Here is a 26,701-nt window from a genome sequence, read left to right on the forward strand (position 1 = left end):
TGCATTGGTAAGATTCAACACCTCTGAGATCTTCCACGCTTCTACATGTCCCACTCCTCATTCTACTCTATGGGAACTTGGCCATCCTTTAGTCCTGGCTTACAAATCTGCCACCACTGCAGCTTCTCTCTCTCATATCATTCTCAGGCTGGCTACCTAGCCAGACAAGCAAAATTCTCTCTAATGAATATACAAGAGATAAACGATTCCAAAGTCTTCCTTGGCTGAAATTTTCTGCTAAGCCCCAGAAGACCAACTGTCCTTGCAAAAACTCTTAAACTCTTTTCTGTTCAATGAGCATCACAAAGGACAAGATAGCAGTGATGTGCATTTTGGCACATTTGCAGAACCAAATTTCTTATTCGTTGTAAACACTGATAAAGATTGCCCTCAGCTGCTAAACCAAGAAGAGCTGCAGGTATGGAACAGGAAGGTTGGTGCTTCCTGGGCAGCACGGTTAAGGGCAGCTGTTTATTTTCTAATTTCATTACAGGATGGCATTTCAGTTCCAGTAGCCTAAGAAGGATGCACAGAATGCCAGGCTGCAATCCTACATATCCATAAGAAGTCTCTTTTGTGCTCGGGAAAAGGGACATAACTTAGAATGTGATATGGAGTAGTCTATGTAGGAAATTGTACATTGGAAACATGAGCTATTATAGCAGCAGGCACCCTCCAATATTTCTTAATTTATCTCTTGTCAATAAGTTAACAGATCTGTATTCAAAATTCACTACTCAACTTCAATTGCTGCATTTAGGATAAGCTGCCCTCAGTTCGGTTTCATCAAATAACTGGTGAACTGTTTTAACTGGAATGAATTAAATCATCTTCGTTCTGATGAATGAATCATCTTCGTTGGATAAAAACAGTACATGTACACAAAGACAGGTAGATGAACCAACATCAGTCTAGTTGATACAAAATGTACTGTAGCAGATGATTTGTAATGTGGGGCAGATTATTTTGTGGACAGTCAAAACAATTTGTTCTCTTACATCTCCTTGGTCCTGGACAGAAACGTCAGTGTTGTTCTTTGGATCCAGTTTCCTACATTTATAGGGCTGTATGCAAGGTTAGAATAACCACTGTAGTCATTGTTACAACATCTTTCCCAGCAAAGTAGGAGTTCCTGTGGTTTAATTATCTAGACTTCCCCTTTCCCTAAAGATGGTGAATTATTTCCATTTTGGAGATTTGGCATTTTGCCAACTAATCCATAGTATTCCTAGAACTATTTAGAGGACACAATGTCATTATACATCTGTAAACAATTAATCCAGTGTATTTTAAAAGTCCATATACAAATCAGACAGCACTTACTGAAACCAGCTCATGCTCAGTGTATAAGTGAATGAGATAGATACCAACAGGAGACAAGCAAAAGAGAAGAAATAATCAGGAAGCAGCTCGTAGTAGTAAAGAGCAGGGAATAATTGTGCTGCAGAATGGAGGTGTCATCTTTGCTGTTCCCAAAGTCTTAGAGAAAGGGTCAGTGCAGCCATGACTGGTGTTCAGGATCCCAGTCTAGCAGGCCTGGAGGTCCCGTAAGAGAATGACAGAGATATCTAGAGAAGTGGAAGGAGGAATACGGGAAATATGGATGTTCTGCTGCTGCATTGCCCAGGCTGGTATATTGTCTATAAACCCCTTTAGGTTAGTACAAGCAGCACCGCTTTTTAATACATGGTGCTAAGCAGCGGCTTTCTAAAAGCATTTGTAAAGCAACTTATACAGCACCCCATGCTCCACTTGAAGGTAATGTACAGAAGGAATGAGTCTGGGCACATCTAGAAGAGGGACATTCACAAGTTGAGACGGCCATGGGGCTGTCTCAACATGTCACTGGCCTGACCCATGAATGTGGTCACACACTGGACCTGATTTTCTCAACGGGGCAGGAAGAGGGTGATCTGAGGGTGAGGAAATTGCATCTGACTCCCTTGTCATGGTCATCACTTCCTCTTGAGGTTTGAACTCGGGGCCGGCCTTTCCCTCTGTAAGGTGCAGACCCTATTGTGATGGTCCGCCCTCCTTTCCTTCAGCTTCGGCTAATCCATCAGCTGTGTTCCTACCTGGAGGAAGATTGCCTAGCGACATTGACACATGCATTGGTTACTTCCCGGTTGGATTTCTGCAACACGCTCCACATGGGGCTGCCCTTGAAGACAGTTCGGATACTTCAGATGGTGCAAAACAGAGCGGCCAGGTTGCTGAAGGGGACTGGGCATTATTCTCATATAACCCCACTCCTCTATCAGCTTCACTGGCTTCCCATCGAAGTCTGGGCTCAATTCAAGGTGCTGGTCATTACCTATAAAGCCCTTAATGGCTTGGGACCTGGATACCTAAAGGAACACCTTCTTCCATATTTGCCCTCCCGCCCCTTGAGATCGGCAGCAGAGGCTCTCCTCTGGGAACTCTCCGTGAAAGATATTAGGAGGCAAAGTACCCAGAGGAGGGCTTTCTCTGCGGTGGTGCCCCACCTATGGAAAGCACTCCCCAGAGAGGTCCGCCTGGCACTGTCATTATATGTTTTTGGGTGCCAGGTTAAGACCTTTTTATTTGAGCAATATTTTAATAAGTTTTAATATCATGACTTATATGTTTTTATTGCAGCCAGTGTGGGTCAATAATTTTATTTGTTATATTTTATTGTATTTTATCTATGTGAGCCGTCCTGAGGCTTTCACGACAGGACAGCATATAAATACTTTAAATAAATAAATAAAGATTAGAACACATTGGTTTTGGGGGGAATAGAGTGATTTGGAACATGCCAGCTTGAATCTGTTACAGATATTACCTGCAATGGCTTGGAAGAAACCCACATTCAAGGATTTAATAGCTTTAGGTTAACTATAAAGCCACATGCTCTAAATAGCTGACTATGTAAAGACAGCTGAGATGCTTGATACAATAGTGATAAGCTGCATTAAGCATACTTAGCAGTCCTTGTGATTAATTCAGATAGACTGAATTGCTCAAATAGTGATAGGACAAACAAGAAATCTGTACTCTCCCACCAGCTGTTCACAAGTACAACATTATATATCACTCATGCAGTCCTTTCCTCATAGTTCTTTTTGTGCAAATGCAAGGCTTTTCCACCCAACACCTGGGATTGTGGCTATTTTTATGAGTGCTGCTTCCATACAAAAATTAAAAGCTATGGACCCACACCTGTTAGTTCCCCTTCTTTGGTTTTAATGAATTCTTTTTCAGAACCAACATACAGATGGTATAGAGATTACCATCTTCTCCTTGCCAATGCTGCATTTAAAAATGCTCTTGCCTAATGTGATTTTTAAAAATGTGGCCAATAAAGAGTAGGTTATGTGGACAGCTTGAGGCATTTAGTTTTAATCCCTACAGTTTGTAAACAGGATAGTAATATTCAGTTCTCAGCGGGATCTAGGATAACTGGCAGATCAAGCACAGTCAAAGCAAAGAAAGACACATGCTTTCAGCAACTATACAGATGACATCTTGCTTAAAATAATCTGGGAGCAAAGGTTTAACAATTCAGTTATACTACAAAATGATCTGATGCATGGGAGTATGTGCAAGGACATTCAGAGTAAGTTCTTGTTGTCCTGGGCACAGAGAAGCACTGTTCTCTCTTGAATACTGGCTCCTGCAAGTACCCTTCTTTGGCTCTGTCCTTGTTTCTCGTTCTCTTGGCACAGCGACTAGAGAAAACAAGGGATTCAAGATCACAGAGGGATTCCCTTGTGCATTGTTAAATCTCCATGGGGAAAGGTCATCCTCCAGTCTTCTTCTCCACACCCCGTTCACAAAGCCCAGTAGCCTCCAGGCTAAGAGCAAGGGATGTGTGGAAGCACTGGTGCTCATGGAGGATGCCTGACACTTCACAAGCTGTATTAGGAACGTCCACATGTCACATGTGGTCCATGAGCCAGAGGTTTCCAATCCCTGCTGTAGTAGAAACCAGTGACAATATGGAAAGGCCTTTATGATGGACAAATATGGCAGAGCTCTATAGGAAGCCTCTTGTCTGAGTCACATAACCTTGACATTTGTTCCTGGCCAGGACTGAGATAACATGTCTTCTTTCTTGCCATAGATGCAGGATTGCTAGCTATGGTACTGAAAGCTAGCCAGAGGTTCAGCATTTCTAGTCTTGGCCAGGTTTCAGATTGTATTCCTGCTGTACATTAGCTCCAACTTAGAGTCCTATGCATATGGAGAAGAAATCCTTCTTCTGTAAGTGCTCACAGAAGAGACTGGAGAAGCCCCTGCATTCATTAACAATGCTATGCAAACTGGATTATTATTTTTTGGTAATCATAATTATGCATCAGTTAAAGATGATTATGACAGCAAGGAACCAACACATTCAGATGATGGGATAGTAACCAATATTTTACCATTGATCTCATCTTTATTTCAGTCATGGTTTATTTATTTTTTGCAATGAGAAAAATATGAATAGTTTTCATCTATACTAGATTGTTTTATATCTTGTCTATAGACTATGTGAATATACATCTCAATATAATCACCTTGCTGAGGTTCATATTGATTTAGGATTCATGTTCCTTTTGCATTCATGAGGCAATGAATTTACTGTGCTAGCAAAAATAAGACCTTTGCTATGTAGAAAATATAATGTCCCACTTAACTCCTGGATCCCACAGAGCTGAAGGACAGCACACTCCTGTCTGTGCCGCCTGCCAAAGAACCAGGAGCCACAGCCTTCGAGAAAGGACATCACTGCAAAGAGGAATCAAACCACAGATCCCTTATTGCTGGCTCTGCTTATTGAGGCTGATGGGAGTTGCGGGCCAAAACTTCTATTTTTCGCAAAAATTTTGTCCAGATGTCATTTTAAAGAGAACTTATCTAATTTCTCAGCCTCAACTCATTAAACAAACTCAGAGCTAAATCTTAATGAAAGATTTAGAAAAAATCTTCCAATTCGCAGCACTTCCCAGCCAGCACTGCATTGTTCTTTGGACCTTCTAATTTTCTGTTTCTTTGCATTTTCAAAGGGAGTATTCCAACCAGAGAACTGGTACAGAACTATATATGTCAGGGGAAACAACATCAAAAATGCATATTAGTGGAAAACTTGCGGAAATGCATAGAAATATGTATACATTAGGTGAAACGTGCCTCAAAATGCTGGTGAATGTTCAATCGGAAAAAAAAAAAAATCACAATTCAGGAGAAAACAAACTTAAGACCAGAAAGATAAGAAACAGAGAAATTGGAACCGATAGATTTGTCCACAAGTTGCAGCAAACAATGTGGCAGAATTCTGACATATCTTGTTTTGATGTTTTGTTACAGTTTATATTAATCAGTAACATCTAGGAAGATTTCAAAGCTAAGATATTGGCATATCAGGAAACAAAGTAATCTGGACCATGGGGACAGCATTTTTCAAATACATAAAGTATTGCATAATCAGAATTTCCCTGAGATGCAAAAGTGCTCACATACATCAAAATCTGCTAATGTTGGGTAAACCTCACCATGAACCCTATAAATCATGTCTAATATTTAACATCCTTAAGTCTGACACCTTCCTTTTTTGTTTGTAAAACAAGCAAACTGTTACTATGGTCATTAGAGCCCATCATACTTGAATTCTTGGGGTTTGGGATGACATTAAATCACACTGAAAGCATATCTAGGTTCAAATGCAGAGCAAAGATGACTGAAACTAATTTACAGGATGCATTTCCTTGAATTGCATTAAGTACCAGCCAAAATTCTTTCTCATGCATGTCTTCTCAGATGCAGGAGAAGGACCAGATCGGAGTTCAACAGTGGTCGACATCAAAAGCCCATTATTACATTGCTTCAGCAACACAGCAGCACCTTCCAAAAACCACAGTCCATATGGAACTCAGAACTGAAAATTAATTTTGGACAAAGTAGGACTATGCTCCATTTAAAAATTGATGGTATAGTTTCAATGTGTGTTCTTTAACTTTTGCTTTCCATGCCTCAGCCTCTGTCCAGTTTAACTTTATTTATTTAACAGAGCTGTATCCTGCTTTTTTTCCCCCTTCCAAGGCACTCAAGGCAGCTTGCCTGATTCGCTTCCTCCTCTCAATCATACCCTCACTACAACATCCACCATGTGAGGTGGATTGGACTGAAAGCCTGTGACTGGCCCAAAGGCACCCAGTCGGCTCCATGGCTGAATTCCCAGTCCTGTACTACTAACCAGTGCATCACATTGGCACCAACATTTAGGTATTTTGCAATATGCCTCTGAGAAAATGCTCCTTGTCTCCTTTCTACTCCTTGTCCTTCCCTACTCTATGGATATAAAACTATAACTCTATTAAAACTATAGCGTTACTTCCTTAAAAATGACTTTTCTTCCTCTGTGGAGTAACCTTGTATTTCTTACATAGCAGCAAGTAAGGAACTGGGAATGTCAGTAGCAGGACCTGTTGTTTCCCTGACACAAAACTGACATGAAGCTTGCCTCCACACTAGCTGTGTGTGGTCCAGATGAATTACCCCGCACATTCTCTAATTACTCTACATGTTGTAGGAGTAAGTGCTGACCTCATAAATAAGCTTCACTGATTATGGCCCTTGTCCAGAAGAGTATAAAAATACAATAATCTAAGTAATGCTACATATGTAGACAGTATTCTGCCTTGACTTAGTTTGCGTAATAGCTAGCATTTACACAATGTGATATAGGAAATGCTGAAACAGGAGTATGTCCAGAAAACTGTAGCCAAGAAGCCAGAGGCAAAATTTGTATTTGACAGTTCCATAATTGCTAAAATATATTACAATATATACAAAACATAAGGCAAGCAGAAAGAAAGTGAGGCAAAGGCAAAAGAGAAATACACAAAATAGATGTGCATCCTTTTCAACTTAAAAAGAGAATTGATTTTTTAATGATTGTCGTGTACTTTCTACAAATGAGAAACTATGAAAGGAAATTATATGTATGAGATCTCTACACCCAAGTAAATTAAAAACAGCCATCTTATACTTTTATTTCTTGATATTAGGAAAAAATGTAAGCATTACATTTGAATCTAATAGCTAACATTTTCCCAGCTCAATTTCAACTTGATTTTAAGCTCCATTAGTATTTAAGATGCTAATGCAACAATACATAAGAATAGTTAAGAAAACCATCTGCAAATTGCTTAACCACAGTGCCTATCACTGAAAAATGCTGTGCATATAAACAAAATTACAGCAGCTCTCCATGCCATGGGGGCAATCCATATGAACCCCAGAAATTCATATGGGCATGATAAACTTATTAATCCATGAAGCAGCAATATTGACCTTATCCTCCAGTAGAAAAAAAATTGAGAAAATAAAAAATGAAAAATGAAATAATACGGAGATGTAACACAGTCCTCGGTAAGTACTTACATATTTAAGAAATAAACATTTCCACAACTACCAAATGAAAAAAGACATTTTTTTCTGTCAAGAAACAAATGGGAAATTGCATGCAAGTATGAATTAATTAATGGGTTTATCATTCCTAACTGCATTATCAATATCAGAAATAAAACATATTATAGTGCCTACAAGTAAAGTTCTGGAATGTTGCTACCTTCTGATGCTCAGGATGCTTGGTCTGGGATCTACTGAAGAACACAAATAATATAACTATCCCTGGAGAGAGTGAGAGGTGACTGCACATGCCTGCTTCTTTTATTATGGGGTATTTCCAACAGAGAAGGAAAGAAGGGTGGATTAGACTCTGCGGCTAGATGGTGTTTCAAGGATTTCGAGAAGTAGCACAGAAGTAGCACAGAACATTGGCTCTCTCTCTTTCCTTCAGGAAAGTGGGGCTTGGGTTGCATCCCACTGCTAGAATTTAAGCATCTCTCCCAGTCTCCCATAGCCCCATCTGATGTTCAGCTGTAAATTGGGACTGACGTGTGACTAGAGAGGAAAGGAAGATAAAATTCCACTGCATTAGAAAATCTTTCTGTGTGGTTCTCTGAAGTGGGACAATTATTACAACTTCCAGGTAGTCCAAGCATGTTGCTAGCAGACTTTGTATGGTGCTTTCTCATAATTATAAGGCTCCCAGCCATGCCACCCACTACAGTGTGGAAACAGGCTACGTTCATTAACAGAGAGTTATTATTTATGTATTTATGTGTCCTTTGTGAGCCGCCCTGAGGCTTTGTTGCGATGGGGGCGGCATAGAAATGTTTTAAATAAATAAATAAATAAATAATAAGTCTATATTACTTTATTATTTATGCAGTGCCTTCTTTATAAACATCACTTTACCTTAAAGCTCTATCCAAACATACCAGGAAAAACTGTCATTCCCATTGCTAATAATAACCCAATAAGCATTGACATTAAATCTAAAATCCCTTTACTTGGTTGTTTGCTTTTTGTATTTTCATCAGCTTATAGTGCAGGGCAAGAAGTGAATGGCCTCCAGGTGTTAGCAGACTTTAATGCAGATATTCGCTCTCAGAGGATGCAATTGTTTGCGGGAAAAGGGAGGAAAGAGATGGAAAGACATGGCAGGGAAGGAGAGCTAAAAATGGGGTAGCCCCTCCACATTCACCTCCAGCCTTACCTGCGGCTGCTGTGCAAGCTGGTAGCCAGCCTACAAGTTCGGGAGGAGTCATCCAAAGATTGGGGGGAACATTCATTGTGTTTGCTGACCTTTTAAAGACAAGATTGCGAACTGTTTTCACATTATTTCTTTGTAAAATATATTTTGGGGATCCATCCCTTCTTAGGGGTCTATGTGGCCTCTGAGGGGTCACCTCTCAGAGAGAATGGCCCTCAACATAAAACATGCAAAGCTTGGTCACCACAGCTTTTAAAACAAGGCTAGGGAATGTGTGGCCTTCTCAGTTTCATCAGACTACAGTACCTAGGCAGCAAAATCAATGGGGAGGGATGATGGGACTTGCAGTCAAACAACAGACATTCCAGATCTGTAAACTTTACCTATTTGCATTTTGGATAACTCTGTCTTGCACAGTATTACTTGGGATTTTAATATGGTTAATAAATGTTGAAATGTTTTAGAAGTCTATCAAATCATTTAAAAAAAAAGTTAAACCCTATTATTCACATTGCCTTGGAAACCTCTTCATTTCAATCACACCGTCTCTTTAAATAAGCAAGCCTTCATTTGGCGGAAATGTCTACATGGAAACATTTTTAAACAGAATATATTTAGCTGTACAAAAATATTTAATTTAAGGTTATTTTTTAAACTGTATTCTGCAGAACTGTAAGGTTCTGCAAGACATTTTGGAAGAAAGTCAGAACTATGTTTCTCATTATTTCTCAGTCTGCGCCTTAACAAGCTAATCTATATTCTATTGTACCTCTGGCAACACAACCTGTGAAGTTGCAGAACATCCACAAACATTCCAGGATTCATTGTTTTTCCATACAACGCTGTTAATCAGCTATATCTGCTTCCTGTTCCATTGTAGAAGTGAGATTGTTTCCTGCTTTTCTATGGAGTAACTTCTTGTGTTGTAGTGGAATAGTGCAAATACACAAGAGGAAAACTTGTTTTCTTTCCCTTTCACAATACAATGCTGCATTTTCCCCACTTTAAAGTGTCTTTCTGAAAATGCTGGATGGACAGAAAAGTGAAACTGAAGGGTCATGACACTGTCTGAAGACCCAGTAAACAACTGTAAATAGAAAATGATGAGGGCACCATAAATGCCATGCGTACAAAAGCTGTCACAGGCAAAAGATGTTTCTTTCAAATACCATTCAGAAGGCTTTGCGCAGCTATTTTGCCTTTTCCTCCTTAATGGATTTTTTTGTTTTTTGGGTTGGAGGAGGCAGAAGTGATGTGAAATCACATGTGGAAATTGACTATCTGGACACACATGCCGCCAAAAAATTTTGCTCATGTGAAAACACCCAAAGCTCAGAGTAACAAAATGTTCATGTTTTTACTTCCATGAGAAGGGATCATATCCAGTTGGACTGGGATCAAATCCTCACAGTGTCCCTGTAGAGCAGGGGTCTCAAACTCAACTTACCTGGGGGCCGCTGGAAGTAGAGTCTGGGTGAGGCTGGGCCGCATCAAGTATTCCACCACCGCGGTGGTGGTGGGCCGCCCATCCCGCAGCCAGCCTGGGTGCCACCGGCGCTTTGAAGGCCGCAGGCCCCCCCCATGTCCCGCCCATCCCGGCAATTGGCCTGCAGGTCGCGAGTTTGAGACCCCTGCTGTAGAGTGAATAGTAGCTAAGAAGGGCAGGGAAAGGACTGGGAGGGGTTCCCTGTAGGTAGGGAATCTGAAGGGGCTCAATAGAAGGGTGGCTGTATATGGTGGGGTGGAATCCTGGAAATGAAGGGAAAAACCAGGTGGCAGAAGCTGAGGTCTCTGCAAAAGGTCTGGATGTGGTGGTATAGATTTGCCAACTGCAGAACTTCCGAGGGGTCTTGCATGGCCTGTGGTTAGGACATGCATAGATATACTCCAAGCCATTCTGCACCTTCTAGCAACACCACAGAATTCTGACTGGCTGAACAGTGCCAAGGGAGCAGTAGGAATTCACAGCTTTGCGCTGCAGGCTTCATACACAGCAAAGGGTGTAACATCCAGAGTTCCTTTCAGAACAGTTTCCAGGGGTTTAGAAACTGTGCAGACAGTGGCTATTCTGTTTTAAGCACAATGAACATTCACGATTATTGGTGGTAACACAAGCACCTTGGCTTTGCTACGTTAATTAACACCTGGACTTAATTAATCAATCTGCCTACTGTCCGTTCTTTCACATTTGCCCTACTGATTTTTGTTCTGATATTGCTGTAATCCATTCTGAGCATGGAAAAGTGGATTAAAAATAAACAGATGATCAAATCACTAACATTCCTTCCTGCATGTCCCCAATCCTACAAAGAATTTTAACTGAAAGCGAAATAAGGAGGGAAGAAAGTAATTGCCATGGTTTTGTTTAGAAAATTCTCTGGCATAGTAAGTAAATTTATCTTGTGTTAATCAGAGGGTTTTTCTACATGAGGAATTTACTGTGGGCTCACAATCCCTTATGCAAATTTACAAGGTCTTTCCATGATGCTGCCTTCCTCTAGAGCCTCTCCTGAATTTTTCAGTCATTTTCATGGGGCTTTATTACAGGGAGGAAAGTTAGCCAATAAAATGCAAACTGGAACAAAACCTTCATAAAAAGTCACAAATCCACTATATGACAGCTGAACCACAGCACCACCTTGTGGTTGGTTAATATATAATATAAACAAACCTCAGGACAACAAAGCACCCCCCCCCATAGAGAGACACACATAAAGGACACATTCTTCTTCATGCAATGAAAAAAGAAAGGAAAAACTTCAATAAAGGTGGTAGAGAAAATAGCTAAGTAAACACAAGATTGCTGAAACCTTCTCTGTCTCTCTCTCCCCTGCCCCCCCCAACTTTCTCAGAGAGAGAGAGGGAGAGAGAGAGAATGAGAGAGACAGAGACGGAGACGTTGTCACGCAACACCCTGGGAATTGTTCAACAAACCATCTCGACTGAATCGAAAGCCAATTAAGGAGCCAAGGTTAAGGTTGGACACTTGACATAAGTGAGGCTGTGAAATTAAGATAGATAGGCACTTTGAATTGTTCCTTAGGAAAGCCTGGAGCTGTTAAGAAATTGTGATATATTTAAACAGTGCTCCTAAGGGCTTCTTTACATGAAGCATTTATCTCACAAGTTTTCTGAGTCTGCTTCTTCCCTGTCTTTGCATGAATAAGTCAGTCTCTATACATATGGGGTTTTTGCAGACTTTTTCTTTGATTTTCTTTTTATTCCATTCCATGAACACAAGGTGGCACTATCCTATTGCAAACATAGGAAATTCCTAGTGCTTTACTGGGAGAGGAGAGAATAATTTCTGTCCTATCCCTGTCCTACAAATGCCACGAAAATGGGTTCAAAACATGGGAGAGTCCCTGGAGAACAATCATGTTATGCAAAAGATGCAGAAACTACAATGAGTGAAGGATCATGGGATTACCAAAAATACCTCATGCAGAAACACCAGGTCAGCAAGTGGGATTTTAAAAAGATGAAACTGGAGTTGGATATTATAATTTCTGAATTTACTTGCTTTGCACTCTCATTCTATACATGCTTATATTAAAGAAAGCACCAAGTGGTAAGAGTTCATGTTTAATCCTTTCTTAGAAATTCCAACACAAACTGACATGTGTGAAAGAGAGGGATACAGCTTCCTGTGAGTTTTAGTCTTGGAGAGTATATCAAGCTCATACCTGGTTAACAGGGTTGCGGGTAAGTGTCAGCTTAGGAATCAGGGAAATCTGGCTCATTTGACTTCAGTGCCTTTCCTGTGCCCTTCCCTTCTGATGACTATAAGTGGACCAAGTAATATTATTTCCCACAGACTTTCATCTCTAAGACAGACTGTGATTTGTGCACATTTTTAACCTCCAATAAAATCTGCCCAAATAAGCAGTGAAAAACCACAGACCTCTAGAGTGATTTGTGCAGAACCAGTCAATCTCCATAAATCATAACCTGCCCGTATAAAATTTGTGCAATTTGGATGCTTCTGCACAAATCAAATGAGAACGAAGTTTTAGGGTGCACATTCACAAAAATGTGCAAACTGCAGTCCACATTTAAGATGGAAGACTTCTCAATTCGCACTACAGCAAGTTGGCAGTAGCACAGGGCTAATGAATTGGAATATGGGAGACTGAATATGGCAATCCAACTGATTTTCGCTCCCCACCCTCAGATTCCTTAACATTCCTAATCCTGGCCTACCAATATAGTGCATATTATTTTATACAGCTACTCTCTCACACTCTCTCTGTCTCCTACTGTACAAAGTCTGTTCAGATTAAAAATACTCCATGGGATTTTTCTGGATATGAAAGCATAAAGAAAATGCCACAGAAAGAAAGGGCAAATTTTGCACATCCTTAAAAAGGGGCTAAAAGGTGAGAAGAATATCAAATGTGAATAGGAATGCTCATACATAGTGTTTTTGTGTGTACAGTGCACTGTACACTGTAGTCTAAGAAATGCCAACCTGAAATGCTACAAATATGTATACAGTCAAGTAATTTAACGTATTTCAAGTGCCGGTACAGCTGACTGGGCATGCAAGGAGCTATAGGAATTTCTCTCTCTCTCTAAATGAGCAGAGGAGTGCACCCGAAATCAGTGTCAAACAGCTATGTCTTTTTTTAAAACTTTGCACACTAGATGAGGTGTCTGGGCCCTAATCTGCACTGAGACTGCAGCATGGGGATCAGGATCAATTCTAAGAACTGAATAGGAACACAGGTTCGTACTTCTGGAGCAAAAAATGGAAAAAGCCATAGCTGCTAAACACAGCTTTTCTTCCAAGATGGGTGAAATGGCAACTGCTTTTTGTTAGCTCATTTTACTCATGCAAAATCTGTATGTAGAGTACCCCACCTAATGTACAACGCATAGATTCATTGTTATGTAAGTTAAACAAATCACATGTGCCACATTTGCCCCTGAAATGCAATATCAGGAGTGTTTAAAAAAAGAGAAGAAAAGAGCTTGTTCAGCTTAAGTTTTGCAAAGTGCCAAAAGGAGGTTTGTTAAAGGGTGGAGGGGCAGACAAAGTGGCACTTAGTTCTTTCCCTGTTGGGCATTTTTCTACTCCAAAGGGTCTCAGTGCTGCTTTTTCCCAGTGCAGGACTGTGTGTGCTCAGTGTGCTCCCCACACCAATCTGTATGTCTAGTTTTGCTTTCAAGACATTGGTCATAACCTAGAAAGCCTTGAAGAATTAGGCTCTTGAGAGGAAATGTCCACCATGAAATACCTCATTGATCAAGGGAATCCACATTAAATCAGGACTTCAAGAACATATATTCTCAACAGCTAACCCACAGTCATGGAATTTCAAGGGTGAAATACTGTTTTCTCATCTGTGTTTGTGTGTATTTATTTAGTTATTAGGGGTGGGTGGGTGGGTGGGTGGGTGGGTGAGAGAGAGAGAGAGAGAGAGAGAGAGAGAGAGAGAGAGAGAGAGAGAGAGAGACTGAACATCATTTGACATTCACCAAAGCAGAAGCAGCAGCATTTTCCAGAAATAGTTTAATTTTCAAAAAATGGTCAGGGAAATGTGGCACTTTAAAGACAGTAAATATGATCTTTATAACACCACAAAATTCTTTGATATTTTAAAGTAGTTTTCCCCACTGCACCAGTGCCTTGCTATAAGATGGCAGGATTTTAAACAATTGTAAGATTTTATTCATTCTAATTTAAATTATGTTTAAATACAGTAACCTTCCTCATGAGAGGTGGCAAGCTTAAAAATTTATGAAGACTGAAGTATTCAAAAGATGGTGCTGTGGGAGAGCTTGGCACATACCCTGGACTGAGAGAAAGACAAACAAGTGGGTCTTAGATCAAATCACATCAGAACTTTCCTAGAAGCAAATAATGGTAAAACTTTGGTTCTGGAAACATTATGAGAAGCCGACTCACTAGAGAAGACAATCATGCTAGGTTAAGTTGAGGGCAGAAGAAGAAAGGGAAGACCAATTTATGAGATGGATTGACTCCATAAAGGAAGCCGCAGCCTGAAATTTACAAGAGCTGAACAAGGCTATCATGGATAGAGCATTTTGAAGAGATTTCACACATAGGGCCACCGTAAGTTGGACACTTGATGACGCATAACAACAACAAGCTAAAAATATTTTAAACATAAGCTTCTTTGATGTGACATTCCTTCCAGGTTTTCCTTTTATGTTCAACTGTGTTATCCAAGTAGCAAGGGTGGAGGCTATTCATCAAAAAAAGCTTTTGCATTCAGACACACACAGCATTTCGGTGTATCTCATGTGTACAGTGTACACATGAGATAGTGTACAGGTTCTTAACAGTGTACAGGTTCACCTCTTCAGGTAAATATCTCTGGTTAGCCTGCTAGGCCATTTTTAAATGATTGTGTTCATCCCCCACCTCTGTTGCTCACACACATATCTATGTTTGCCAAGAGAATGTAAATATGGAGGGAATATTTGTACGCAAGGAGAAGAGTGTGTGTTAACCCATCTGGTGCTTCGCCTGAAAATGCCCCCCAAGCCCAGTTTCCCTGAGGCAGGCTTACATCTGGCCATGAAACCTAGCTGTGGAAAAACCAAGCTAAACCCAGCTCTGGTGGGCTTTTTGCATGGGAGAATTCTGAGTGGAGGAAAAATGATAAACACCTCTCACACTGACCATTATTCCCACTGACTGAATCTCCTCCATGGAATTAACATCAAAAATTAGTTGCATGAATTAACTAATCTTCAGACTATTTTGTCAGGAAGAAGTGGATGCAGATATAGAGCATGAAGAAAACGAAGACTTGAGCTACTGCCTGCTAATGAAAATTTACACACGTCAAATCAATTAGCAACCTTACATTCATTGCTTAGAAGTGCATAATTAAATCAAACAGAATTTGGTATAGATGAATGCACTGGTTAAGAAAGCATTAATCAGATATAAATGAAAATGGTTTTTCCCTACTAGGTTTCAGTTTTAAAAAGAAGACTCCTTATCATGTTTTCCTCTTTCAGACTTTACTCCTTAGCCATGTTTACTTCAATCCTATACCTGACTACTCAGAAGTAAATGGGGACCATGGCCAGGACAGTGCAGTTGCAGGTTTCTTTTGGACAGCCAGCTGGCTGCTGTGTGAACAGAGTGCTGGACTAGATGGACTCTTGCTCTGATCCAGCGGGATTGCTCTTGCCTTCTTATGTAATGGAACTTAATGCCATGTAAGTAAATACAGATTGCGGCCATAGTAAGGGTTTAATGAAAGGCACTGGCAACTACTTCTTCATCACATCCATGTAGCTGACAGGCAATCATGATTATTCCAAATTAATTTTGATCCTGGGCTAACTAGTTTCATAGCAGCCTCAACAACAAATGATCGTACTTGCTTTGCCTGTATTAAGGACGTACACACAGAGGACTTTAGTCCATCTCTCTTTCTCATTCTTTCCCTCTCTCTCTCTTGGCTAGTTACATTCACTCCCACCTGCCCTGATCATCAGTGTCACTTTGGAGGAGACTAAGCACCCCTCCTCACCATCACCAGTGGAAGGCCTTCCCCGCAAACAGGACGGCTACAAAGAGAACCAGTCACAAGACGCTGAAAAAACATCCATATTCTTCAAGTAAATAATGAATGCATACCATTCATTTCAATCCACCAGCTTTAAGTTCTTAAGACCACCTTAAGGCAGTGCATTTATCTATACATGGTTCTGATTGTTTTAGTCCAGGCTTGCCCTCTCTTTTTTAGGGTTGCTCTTCTTTTGGCGGGGGGGGTGGGGTTGGATCCCAATTTGTTCTCTACAATTCCAATATTTTAGATCTGGTACTGTGGTATACATATCAGCACCCTTTCTCTGTCTTCATGAATTAAGATTGGGTTTGAAATTTCAACAAATCCTGCACATTTTAGACATGTGGGGAAGGCCTTTCAGTGATGAGGGCAAGAATGGGGTTGCCATCTTGGTAGCCATGGCTGCTTCAAAATGATGATGTCCAGCAGACCAGTGAGGTAAGTGTGAAAATAATTATCAGCATGAAAGGTGGAAAGAGGTCTAAAGACAGAGTACGGGAAAGGGGGTAGGAGGAGGAAGGTAAAGCAAATCTGGATAAAGGTAAAGAAAATAAATGAGGGGAAGGGCATGACAGAGGAAAGTGGCACCTAAGATCTTCTTAGGGAGGGGAAAGAAGATGCATGGGGTGAAGAAGAGATGGAAGGTGTCCTGTCTTTTTGGAAATGAAGCTGGGATAAAGGTAAACATGAACATATCCAGTAGCTGAATCCCAAGCCTATCCTTGATGAATTCATTTTAGCATAATTTGAAAATGGTCATTATCATTATATTTATTTAACAATCGTAGAAATATGCAAAAGTTAAAGGTATAATTAAAATATAATTAAATCAGTAAAGCATCAACATCATAAAATATCATTAAAAAACCACTGAAACCAATGTAAAAAAACAGAATTTGTCCAACACAAATTCACAGGCCCAGTTCATTCCTGGGGGAATAAAAAGGGTTTTGCCTGTCACTGGAAATATTAAAGGGGGGATGCCAACCTAGCATTCATGGGAAAGGAATTCCAGAGCCTTGGGGCAGCCTCTCCCACATTCCCACCAAGTGTGCCTATGAGGGTGGTGGGAACAAGAGAAGGTCTTCCACAGAAGATACGGTCCCTCAAAGAGCTTGGACCTGAACCCTATAGGGCTATGTTGTGCCATATGCCGTTCATTCACTTGGAAGACTCACTTCCAGTCTTTTTCATATGGCAATCAAAATTGTATACATTGTCTCTGAAAGCAGCTACTCCTTACTGTCTTGCATCTTTTGTTTTTCCTATGATAAGTGAAAGGAAGGGGGGGGGGGGGGGAGAGAGAGAGAGAGAGAGAGAGAGAGAGAGAGAGAGAGAGAGAGAGCATGTGTGCACATTCATGTGTGTTCTAATTACTTTGACTTCTGGGAAGTCATAGGGAAATGGTCTTCCTCTCTATGGTGATTTATATTATATTCATACCTAAATCTTAATACTTCTAAATCTCCATTGATTCCATAAATTAGCATATACATATTTGTATCCCTCTTTTGTCTTCTTTTTTGTGAGTCATACCTAGCCAGCCTATGCTTAACAAATGATTGTATACATAAGTAAAACATAAATAAATTACACCAAAATTATAGTTTCTATGCAAATAACCTGTATAATCTGAGAAATTATAGACTTATTTAAAGGCAGCACAGTACAATAGGGAAATGTTCATGTCTTTAGAGCTGAGAAGGGTACACGTGGTTATTTCTGTCCATTATTTGATCCGATTATTTTATTTGGTTACAGAAAAAGAACACATTAAAATATCACACAAAAGGAAAAATGGCATGCTATGCTATAAACATATTTGAAATGCTGATAAGTGGAATGAAGCAATTATTAACTGGATATTTTTATACTTTTGGGGTATATTTCTTTGGAATTGTTTGAGCTATAATTGACAAGGCCCCAGTGCCCATTATCTCTGCTGGCACTCAAGGCATTTTGCTCTCTGACACTGTCATTCCACCCCAATTCCATTCTGTGTACAAAGGATGCTTGGGCTGGTATTGAATCTATCTTCAAAACCGATGATCTGCCTTCAAAACTAGTAAAGTGTCCTCCACTAAATGCTGTAGAGTAACACAGGGAGCATAGACATGGCCCGCATCTATCTTTACCAACACCTTGTTCTTGCCCACAAGCATCTGCTACTTGAGCTGACTACCTTACAATGCCCAAGGGCTGCTATGAAGGCACTATGCCAACATGGAGATATTGGATCATACTATGCGGAAATCAAGACCAAGGTCACAGTCCAACATACATGATTATATGGCAGTAATATAAGCTGGGTTGAGATGGTTTTCATCTCATATTTATTGCTGATGGGGAAAGGGAATGTTGCAGAGGCAAAATGTAGCTGGGAATGTTCATGGCAATGGACTATCTGGATGTGTGGTTTCAGCTCCTAGCTACTACACTGTATCACTGTATCTCACTCATGATCGTACATGGGAAAGGGGTTGCAGTATACACACAGTTATTGCTATTTCAGAGCCATGAGTGTTTTTAGACATGATAGGGAAACATGCCTTCAGTTTTAACAAAGAAAACAACGTGGCTCAGCTAACAAAGGCATACGAAACATACGCATTCTCCTATGAATAAGTTAATGCAGAGTTCACTTGTGACCAATCCACACAACCACCTTGGTGCTTGAAAGCATAGCATACATTGACTCATCTTTGTGGTGAGGTTTTCATGACATGTGTTGCTCGGAAAACTGAACAATCATGTTTGTCTGAAGACAACGTACCAAGTAGACCTTTTGCCTTACCCTTGCTAATCAATATCTAGGGCAGTTTGTAGTGGCAAGCAAAAGCTCTATGGACGGGGAGCCAATTAGTACAAGCATAGGAAGTATATTTCTAACTCCAACCACACTGAGAGCAGTGTTTGAATGAGCCCTAAGGGATGCATTCACCCTGAAAATGGCATTCCTTGTTCTCCCTCCCTCCCCCCCCCCCGCTTTCTCACACACACATTCCTACACTCCAGAAGAAATATCTTTGAAGTTGCTTTAAACTACTTGCTTCAAGGCTACATTTAAAGGTTAAACATTTGTCATATTTTTCTGTTTATTTTTCAGTCTTTTATGAAAGCTTCGGATATTTAAACATGTGAGTTCCCCCATTTGACCAGCTGCCCCTGAAACTAGCCTGTAATGGTTCACTTCCCACCATTTCCACAGTTAGAATAACTTTCTACACACACTGCACAGGATCAGGGCACACAATGCTGTGGAGACGGAGCATTTTGATTTGTTCCTCGTGGCAGCTGATGCACATGGCCAGCAACATGGAATGGCCTGTTTTCTTCACAGTGTTTCAAGACAGAGAGAAGCCACACCATCTACTTGGTGATCTGGGGCACAAATAGCTCATCATGGGGAGGCAGCCCCATGGGAAACAATTTAATGCATTCTCCATGTTAAATCTGGTTAGATGACTAAGTACTCAAGAACTTACAGAAATATTGCTTCACGTTGCCTAACAGGATAATAATTGTTTTAAGTGCACATTTTTCAAACCGATCAAAAGAGAAAACTAGAAACCATACAAAGGCAACTAGAGCTAAGCTTTTTTCCTCCAAATAAATTACAGAAGGTTCTGTGAGGGATCTGCTGGGAGATGGCTTAAATAAACAAGCAACAGTAAAATGCAATGGCTTAAATAAAAAAGCCAAAAAAAAAAAAGCTATGGCTTAAATAAACTATGGATTGGCATTGTATATGAACCAGTTCTATACCTGTGAGCCAGTTCACATGACACAGTTGGTTCACCTTAGATTATTAAATCCACAATGAGTTGCAGTGCATGTTGAATGCATACTGGGAGTTGCACCATGTCATACAAACCTGCCCCTGTTAAACAACCCTCAAAGAACCCTACTATTATTGAAGGTTATGCGAACATTGTTTAAGCCTTAATAACCCATGATGGTGCGGTTCACGTGACTTGGCACAACCCCTGACTGCCCAATCGGGGATTGCTTATTCGGAATGGCAGCCACATACAGTAACACAGCTTATTGTGGGGTAATAATCCATGGTGTCCTGGCCATGTAATGCAGACCAAATATGTATCTCCCTCCCTCCCTATTTGTCTTTCTGTCTCCCAGACAGAAAGACAAAGTCACAGACATATCGACAGATGCATACACACTTTACAGCTATTATACATATCACTTGCAGAAAACATTCAAACAACCAGTATTAGAAAATCCAGGTAGTTCATTTTTTTCTCCTCTAGTCATCATGATTTACCATTTCTGTTTGACTCATGCCCCCTTGGAGTACAGAGGTCTTTGTTTCTGTTCTTCTCTATAATATCAGTTTCTTGATTCATCAGAATATCTTCAAAATAAGCATGGAAAGGGAGGAGGAGGAGGGGGAGGAGGAAACAAACCATATACTTTATGAATAAAGCAGATCCGCTAGAGAACATGCCTCTCCACAGAAGCTTTAGACTACAAGCCACAAAGCAAAATGGTATTTTCCTGCACACTGTATGTGTCTTTCCAAGTCACATTAGTGATAATACCTTGTAACAAAGGAAAAAGGTCAGAAGAAGGTATCACCTTTGCCATTTAATAGTATCACAGCATGTACTCACCTAGCTTGCTGGCACACGTTGCAGAGCCAAGCTTTCTCCTTCCTCTGATAGGAGCTGCAGTTCTTGCAGATGTTGTATTTGCAATCTTGGCACTGTCGCTTGGTATTGATGAGAAAAGTAAAAGGAGAGCAGCAGCGCATGCAGCATCGCTCATTAAAACTCTGCTGCTTTGAAAGGATACTGCACTTGTTACCTTCTTCATCGAGCTTCTGCTTCATTTCACTGGAGCATCGGAAGAAAAAAACAAAGGGAAGACAGAATCAAAATACTATTGCACCATAGAAGGAAAGGGGCACTCAATTCTCTGTTTGCAGGGCCAATACCCTAAATAGCTGATATTATATTGACCATGCCCCAGGGGCTAATTTCAGGGTTCAGCTAGGCCTGAACCAATCCATCACTTTTCCCAGCATTGCCTCCTCCAATTGGGAAATGAGAATATAAAAACAGTATCACTCTTCACCCCTCATGTTTTCTCCTTGCGTGTGCGTACATGTGTATTGTTTGTTCTCACTGGTTTAGGGAGCTTCAACCACACCCATCCAGCTTGAAGTTCTCTTACTTTCTCTCATAGTATTGTTTTCCCCACTTCCATATGCTTCCATATAACCCACCTGTAAAACTAGAGATAGATATTGGAGATCTGGCATCCTTTCATATTCATATTTACTGCAGTAGTTTTGAAAAATTTAAAACGTACGCTTGCTTACAAACATATTTTCTGGGAAATGTTACAGAGTTTTTGCCAAGTGTAGCTTTTCTGTCCATTTAAAGTTATTTTATTGTAAATTTTGATGATACTGTAGCAGTAAGGTCCAACGTGGCAAACAATACACTGATTATTTTTAAAAGTTTCAAAGAGGTACACTCCTGCCAACCCATGATTGTAATACATGCCAACTTAGATTTACAAATAGTTAATTTCTTATGCTGCAAGCTGCAAAATCAGATTCAGGTACTGCAGTCTTCCCCTAGCCCAGGAAATGTGCCTTCATTATGTTGAATCAGGTCAAAGGCTTACCCAAGAAATCAACAAAGCATTATTCTTGCCCCTGATTGCCAGGATATTTTGCTGTGAAACATGTGATAAGGAACTGATATGTGCCTTTACTTCCAGTTTTTCAATCATTTGGTCTTTCACTGTTTCATTCCACAAGCTGGTTACTCTTCAACACGTATTGCTTTATGCAATTAATGTACTTGAGCGAACAAAGCAAAGGTTAAAACCCGGTTCGGATGTTTTGAACCTGAATCAAGGAAGCATGTGAGGGAAGGGTCAGATGTCCTCACATTTGTGGCCTCAGCTTATGCACAGTGACTCTATGAAGAGGAATGCTTCCTATGCTCGTGAAAGAACATTGAGGAGGGCCTCCACATAAGACAGAATGCTGGCTTGCATGGAGAGCTTCTGTGGATATAGAAGACTCTTCCCTTTAGGCAAACACCCTCTGCACGTTGAGGGTGACAAATGCAAGGACAGAAGGGAACAAGACTAACCATCTCTTCTCTTGCTTGCTCTTCTCCAGGTATTCTGGACCTTTGTTCAGGTCCAGAATACCTGGAGAAGGTAAAGCTATTGGTTAAGCTATTGTCTCAATCGCCAACTGGGATACCCACTGGAGGACTGAGAGGGAAGGTAGGGAAAAGAAGCCGTGAGGTGTCGCATCACCTGTTCTTCTGCAAACAACCCACACCAAAGCATGGCTTCTTTGCAGGGTGGCCTAGTATGATGTGCAAACACAGACACTGCATTTCTTGGGTTAGCACAAAAACACACTTGAAGAGCTAAGTGTGCCACCGTTGCATCCAGTCGCAGTCTCATCTTCAAGCTAAGACTCCAAAGTCTTTATTTTCAAAGCTCCCAGAGCATTATGAACTGGCATCTGTTGTAACTGCTCCTGCAGGGAACACTTGATTTCTGTTCATTAACAAAGGCTTCTGACAACAGAAGACAAAAGAAACACCGCTTATCCCTTTGAATTTCCTATGAAATGTCATAGAGCCAATGTAATGAAGGAAACATTGTAACCGCTCACTGCTACGCAAGTTATATGATTGATGGACATTGCAAATGTCAGCATACCACACTTGCACAGACTTCTTAAAATTCACAACAAGAAAAGCAGTTGCTTGGAGAAATTAAACTTAGCAGGCACCAAAATTGGAAGTGAGCATATATGCTCAGATCAGTCCCACATTTACCCAAGCAGTCTCTCCTCATAATAACTGATTTCCTCTATAGGTGATGCAAATAAGCTGTCACAAGGGAATTCAATATATTCATATTGATTAAATTGCTCTCCTTTTCCTACAGAAATTGTAAAATTGTTAAAAGATAGTGTACTTAAGCCCATTTTCATGGGGTTTTTCAATGGTTTACATTAGCTTTCACAGTTAATGAACATTAGTAAGCTCCTCTGATGCAAATTTGCCATATCCTTGTACAAAACCATTTTTAATGACTGATCCACGTACTGGTGCAAATGTACTTGCGTACATCACGAGCACAAAATGGCCAGCACAATGTACTACAGCATCCATGTATACTACATATATTGTATTATATAATGTATATCATATATATTATAGTGTGTGTGCGTGTGTGTGTGCGTATAACATAGCTGTAATATATATAAATCCGGCCATATCAGACAAATGTGTGGCAGCTGTGCTCTGCACCAACTAGAGCTATTTAGTCATCTTTAGGTGCAGCCCCACATCTAACATGCTGCAGTAATCCAGCTAGAAAATTATCAGAGCATGGATCACAGATGATCACAGCACAGAAGTGGCTGTCATCAAATCTGATAAAAACCACTCTGTATCACTAAAGACCCAAGTCAAGGCAGGATCTAGGAATTCCCCAAGCTGCAAATTTATCTCTCAGGGAAGTGCCACCCTGACACTGGACGCACTGGACTCAATATCCCAGGCCCAAGACCCACAGTGCCTCCATCTTACCGGACCTTAGTTTTACTTTACTGGTTCTCATCTAGCTCATTACTGCATCCAGGCCTTGGTTCTGCAGCTTCACAGTCTCACCTGACTCAAATATGTCCTTTCTGTTGACATAAGTCAGCTGGAAAAAAAAAGTTAGATATGTTGCATTTGTCTGAAGCAAATAAATGCTTTTAATATTTTGGGAATCTATGGATATGAGACACTGCATGTATCTCAGTAGATGTGGAAAAAATCATACTCACAGATTGCTCTTGAAGGAAAACATTTCTGCATAAATGAAAGGGACCTAAGAGAACAGTTAAATCACTGTTTGAAATCTTTACCCGAACAGGCAATATAATAAATAGATATATATTTTTAATTACTTTCTGTTTAATAATTTATACTAGATGTGCTAATGGGATTTGCTAATACATCACTTTTGGCAATAAATATGTTTCTCTATTCTCCTGTTACCATGAAGCTGATGCCTTAGCTTTCAATTTGCTTTGTAAAAGTGGGGGAAAAACTAGTCTTAAACTGTTATGATACCAGAGCCTTAGCCACAAGTCATTCAGAACTCCAAATAATAAGCAATGCCTATTATATACAAAGGGAATTTTAAAATATTAAAAAACAGTAATCAGATAAAAGGAAGAATTGTTTTGCATATGTTTGCAAAACCTATTTATTTAAAATTATTTCTAAGTCACCATTAAGGATAGAATCCTTGACTTGTTTCTATAACACTGTGTAAGTGTGCACAGTTAACTCTTTCTAAATTTAAAAGAAAACATTGTTAATTAATATAACACAACCTTCCCCAACTTGGTGTCCTCCATATGTTTTAGACTGCATCTCTCAGTGCCCCTGACTATCAGACATGTGAACTGGGGCTGATGAAAGTTCTAGTCCAAAATTACTGGATGACAGTAGCTAATCTGATGTTAAAGCAGAAGTGAAGAATCAAAAATCAAGTTGTGATATTTAGCTCATCCTAATAAATACACAGAAACACAGCGAGTCAGAAGGGGTATCTCGGGCCATCTAGTCTGACCCTCAGTTCAAGCCGGATCTGCTCACGACATGCCCACCATGTGCATGTCTAGCCTATCTTTGAACATACTCACTGATGGGGCCTCAACCAGCTCCCGTGAAAGCCCATTCTATACCCTTGGGGTCCTAACTGTCAGGAAATACTTCCTGGCATCTAAATTGAACCTGGGTCTAAACTGAACCTGGGATTATGATGCTGTTCATTATGATGCTGTTCATATTTTTATTTATTTTAAGGGACTAATAGAACTTACATGTTTTGACAAAAATACTGAGGACCTAAGAAAGGATGAACACTGGGAAGTCACTTTCTACAAACATGCCTAAGTTCTGTAGGAGTGTGAATTGTAGGAATGATATAAAACATTTGAAGTGTGTTACTGCAAAAAAAGAATGTCTTCGGCATTTGAAACAATAGAATATTTATTTCTCCTATGCCTTAAAATCCCCAGATATATTATTTAACCAACAAAACAGAGGGAAAATCTGGTAAAGTTCAAAGAGTAACAAATACATTAAGGAAAACAGTGAGTTATGTAAATTAGACAAATATTTTAAATTATGCATTGTTATTGCTGCTACTCAATTTGAAGAAAGTATACAAATAAAAGTACACTCCCCAGATAATGGATTTTATTTATTGATTTGATTTCTTTTTACCAAAATGGCAATCAAGGTAGCATAAAGGCACAATTGAATTGATTAAACATAAGCCTAAAACATAGCAATTACATAATGATGTATGGTATGGTACGGTATGGAGAACCTAACCAACAAACCCACTTATAATGTGGTCACTGCATACCAGAGAAAAGACAGTGAAAAGGGAGCAAACCTAGCATGCTCTGCCAGGCTGACAAGTGAAAAGCAAAGCCGGGAAAAGATCTTCACTAATGAAATGGGGTGGCAAGTTCATCACCCCCCAGTCACAAGATCATCTAATTCTGAGATGTGGACTGGCCCCTTCTTGGTGCCCACCTTTTCCACCCTTTCCCAATATTCTATGAGCTCAAGAAAAGGGAATAATGCATCCCACCCATCTGTGAGAACACAGAATTTTGACATCTATCAAAAGTAAAGGTTGTTTTAAAACAGCGGTTTTTCACAAGGGTAAATGTGGTGGGGTTGACAGAAAAGATGTAGCCATGGAATCTGTGTATTTCCCTATTTAAAAAAACAATAACAACTCTGTTTAGCTCTGTGAAAATGAGTTCTAAAAGAAACCCATTCTTTGACAGCTGGCAAATGAATCCGCTCTTCTAAATGAAGTAAGGTACACTTTTCTTCTTTCCCAAGCACCTAAAAACATGTGAACGAGTGGACAAGATGAAGAACACCGAGAACAGACCAGTCCACACTTTGATAAGCAAGGATCTTTTTGCAGTTTTGCTTTTCACTTGACAGTGTGCCATTTGACAGCTTCCATGTGAGAAACAAAGTAACAAAATAAGCCATTTGCAGCCGTCCTTGGTCAATGTCTGTGGCTGGTACCTACTACATTTTGACAACTGATACTTCCCACAATCTTGAGCAGGCAATTTTTTTTTTCATTTTGGTCACTCACAAGTGTGCACTTGCACCTTTCCAAATTACTAACTAATAAATAGATATTATGAAAATCCTTCACACTTATTAAGGCAGCTAAAAAATGAAAAAGGTGAAGAAGAGGCAACAGCATCTCCAATATGCTAGCAGATCACTTTGGAGGGCTGTCAACTGCTGTCATTTGCAGAGATTGCAAAAATATTGCAGAAGAAAAAATGAAAAACAGCCATGGTGGTGACTGAAAAGGAGTTGAGAATGGAGCAGGAAGAGGTACCAAGGCAGCTCCAGCTCCAAGCATCCCAGAATACAAGCTGGAATACCAAGGAGGAGGGAGGGGAAGCATCTCAGTTGAGCCTGATGGCACATGAGTTCTTCCACAAAGAATCCATACTGCATAGCTTATT

At 40.1% G+C, this 26,701-nt stretch overlaps 1 protein-coding gene across 1 annotated transcript in view; it reads right to left on the reverse strand.

The window, feature by feature from the left end:
• Positions 1 to 26,701, reverse strand: part of LOC123016510 (myosin VIIA and Rab interacting protein) — a 172,476-nt gene that overhangs the window by 74,792 nt on the left and 70,983 nt on the right. The window contains exon 3 of the mRNA XM_044416979.1: positions 20,757 to 20,978. Within this exon, the coding sequence (XP_044272914.1) occupies positions 20,757 to 20,978 (222 nt within the window). The remainder of the gene's footprint in view (positions 1 to 20,756; positions 20,979 to 26,701) is intronic.

The sequence above is a fragment of the Varanus komodoensis genome, unplaced genomic scaffold, assembly GCF_004798865.1.
Source record: "Varanus komodoensis strain SLA01 unplaced genomic scaffold, ASM479886v1 scaffold10, whole genome shotgun sequence".
NCBI lineage: Eukaryota > Metazoa > Chordata > Lepidosauria > Squamata > Varanidae > Varanus > Varanus komodoensis.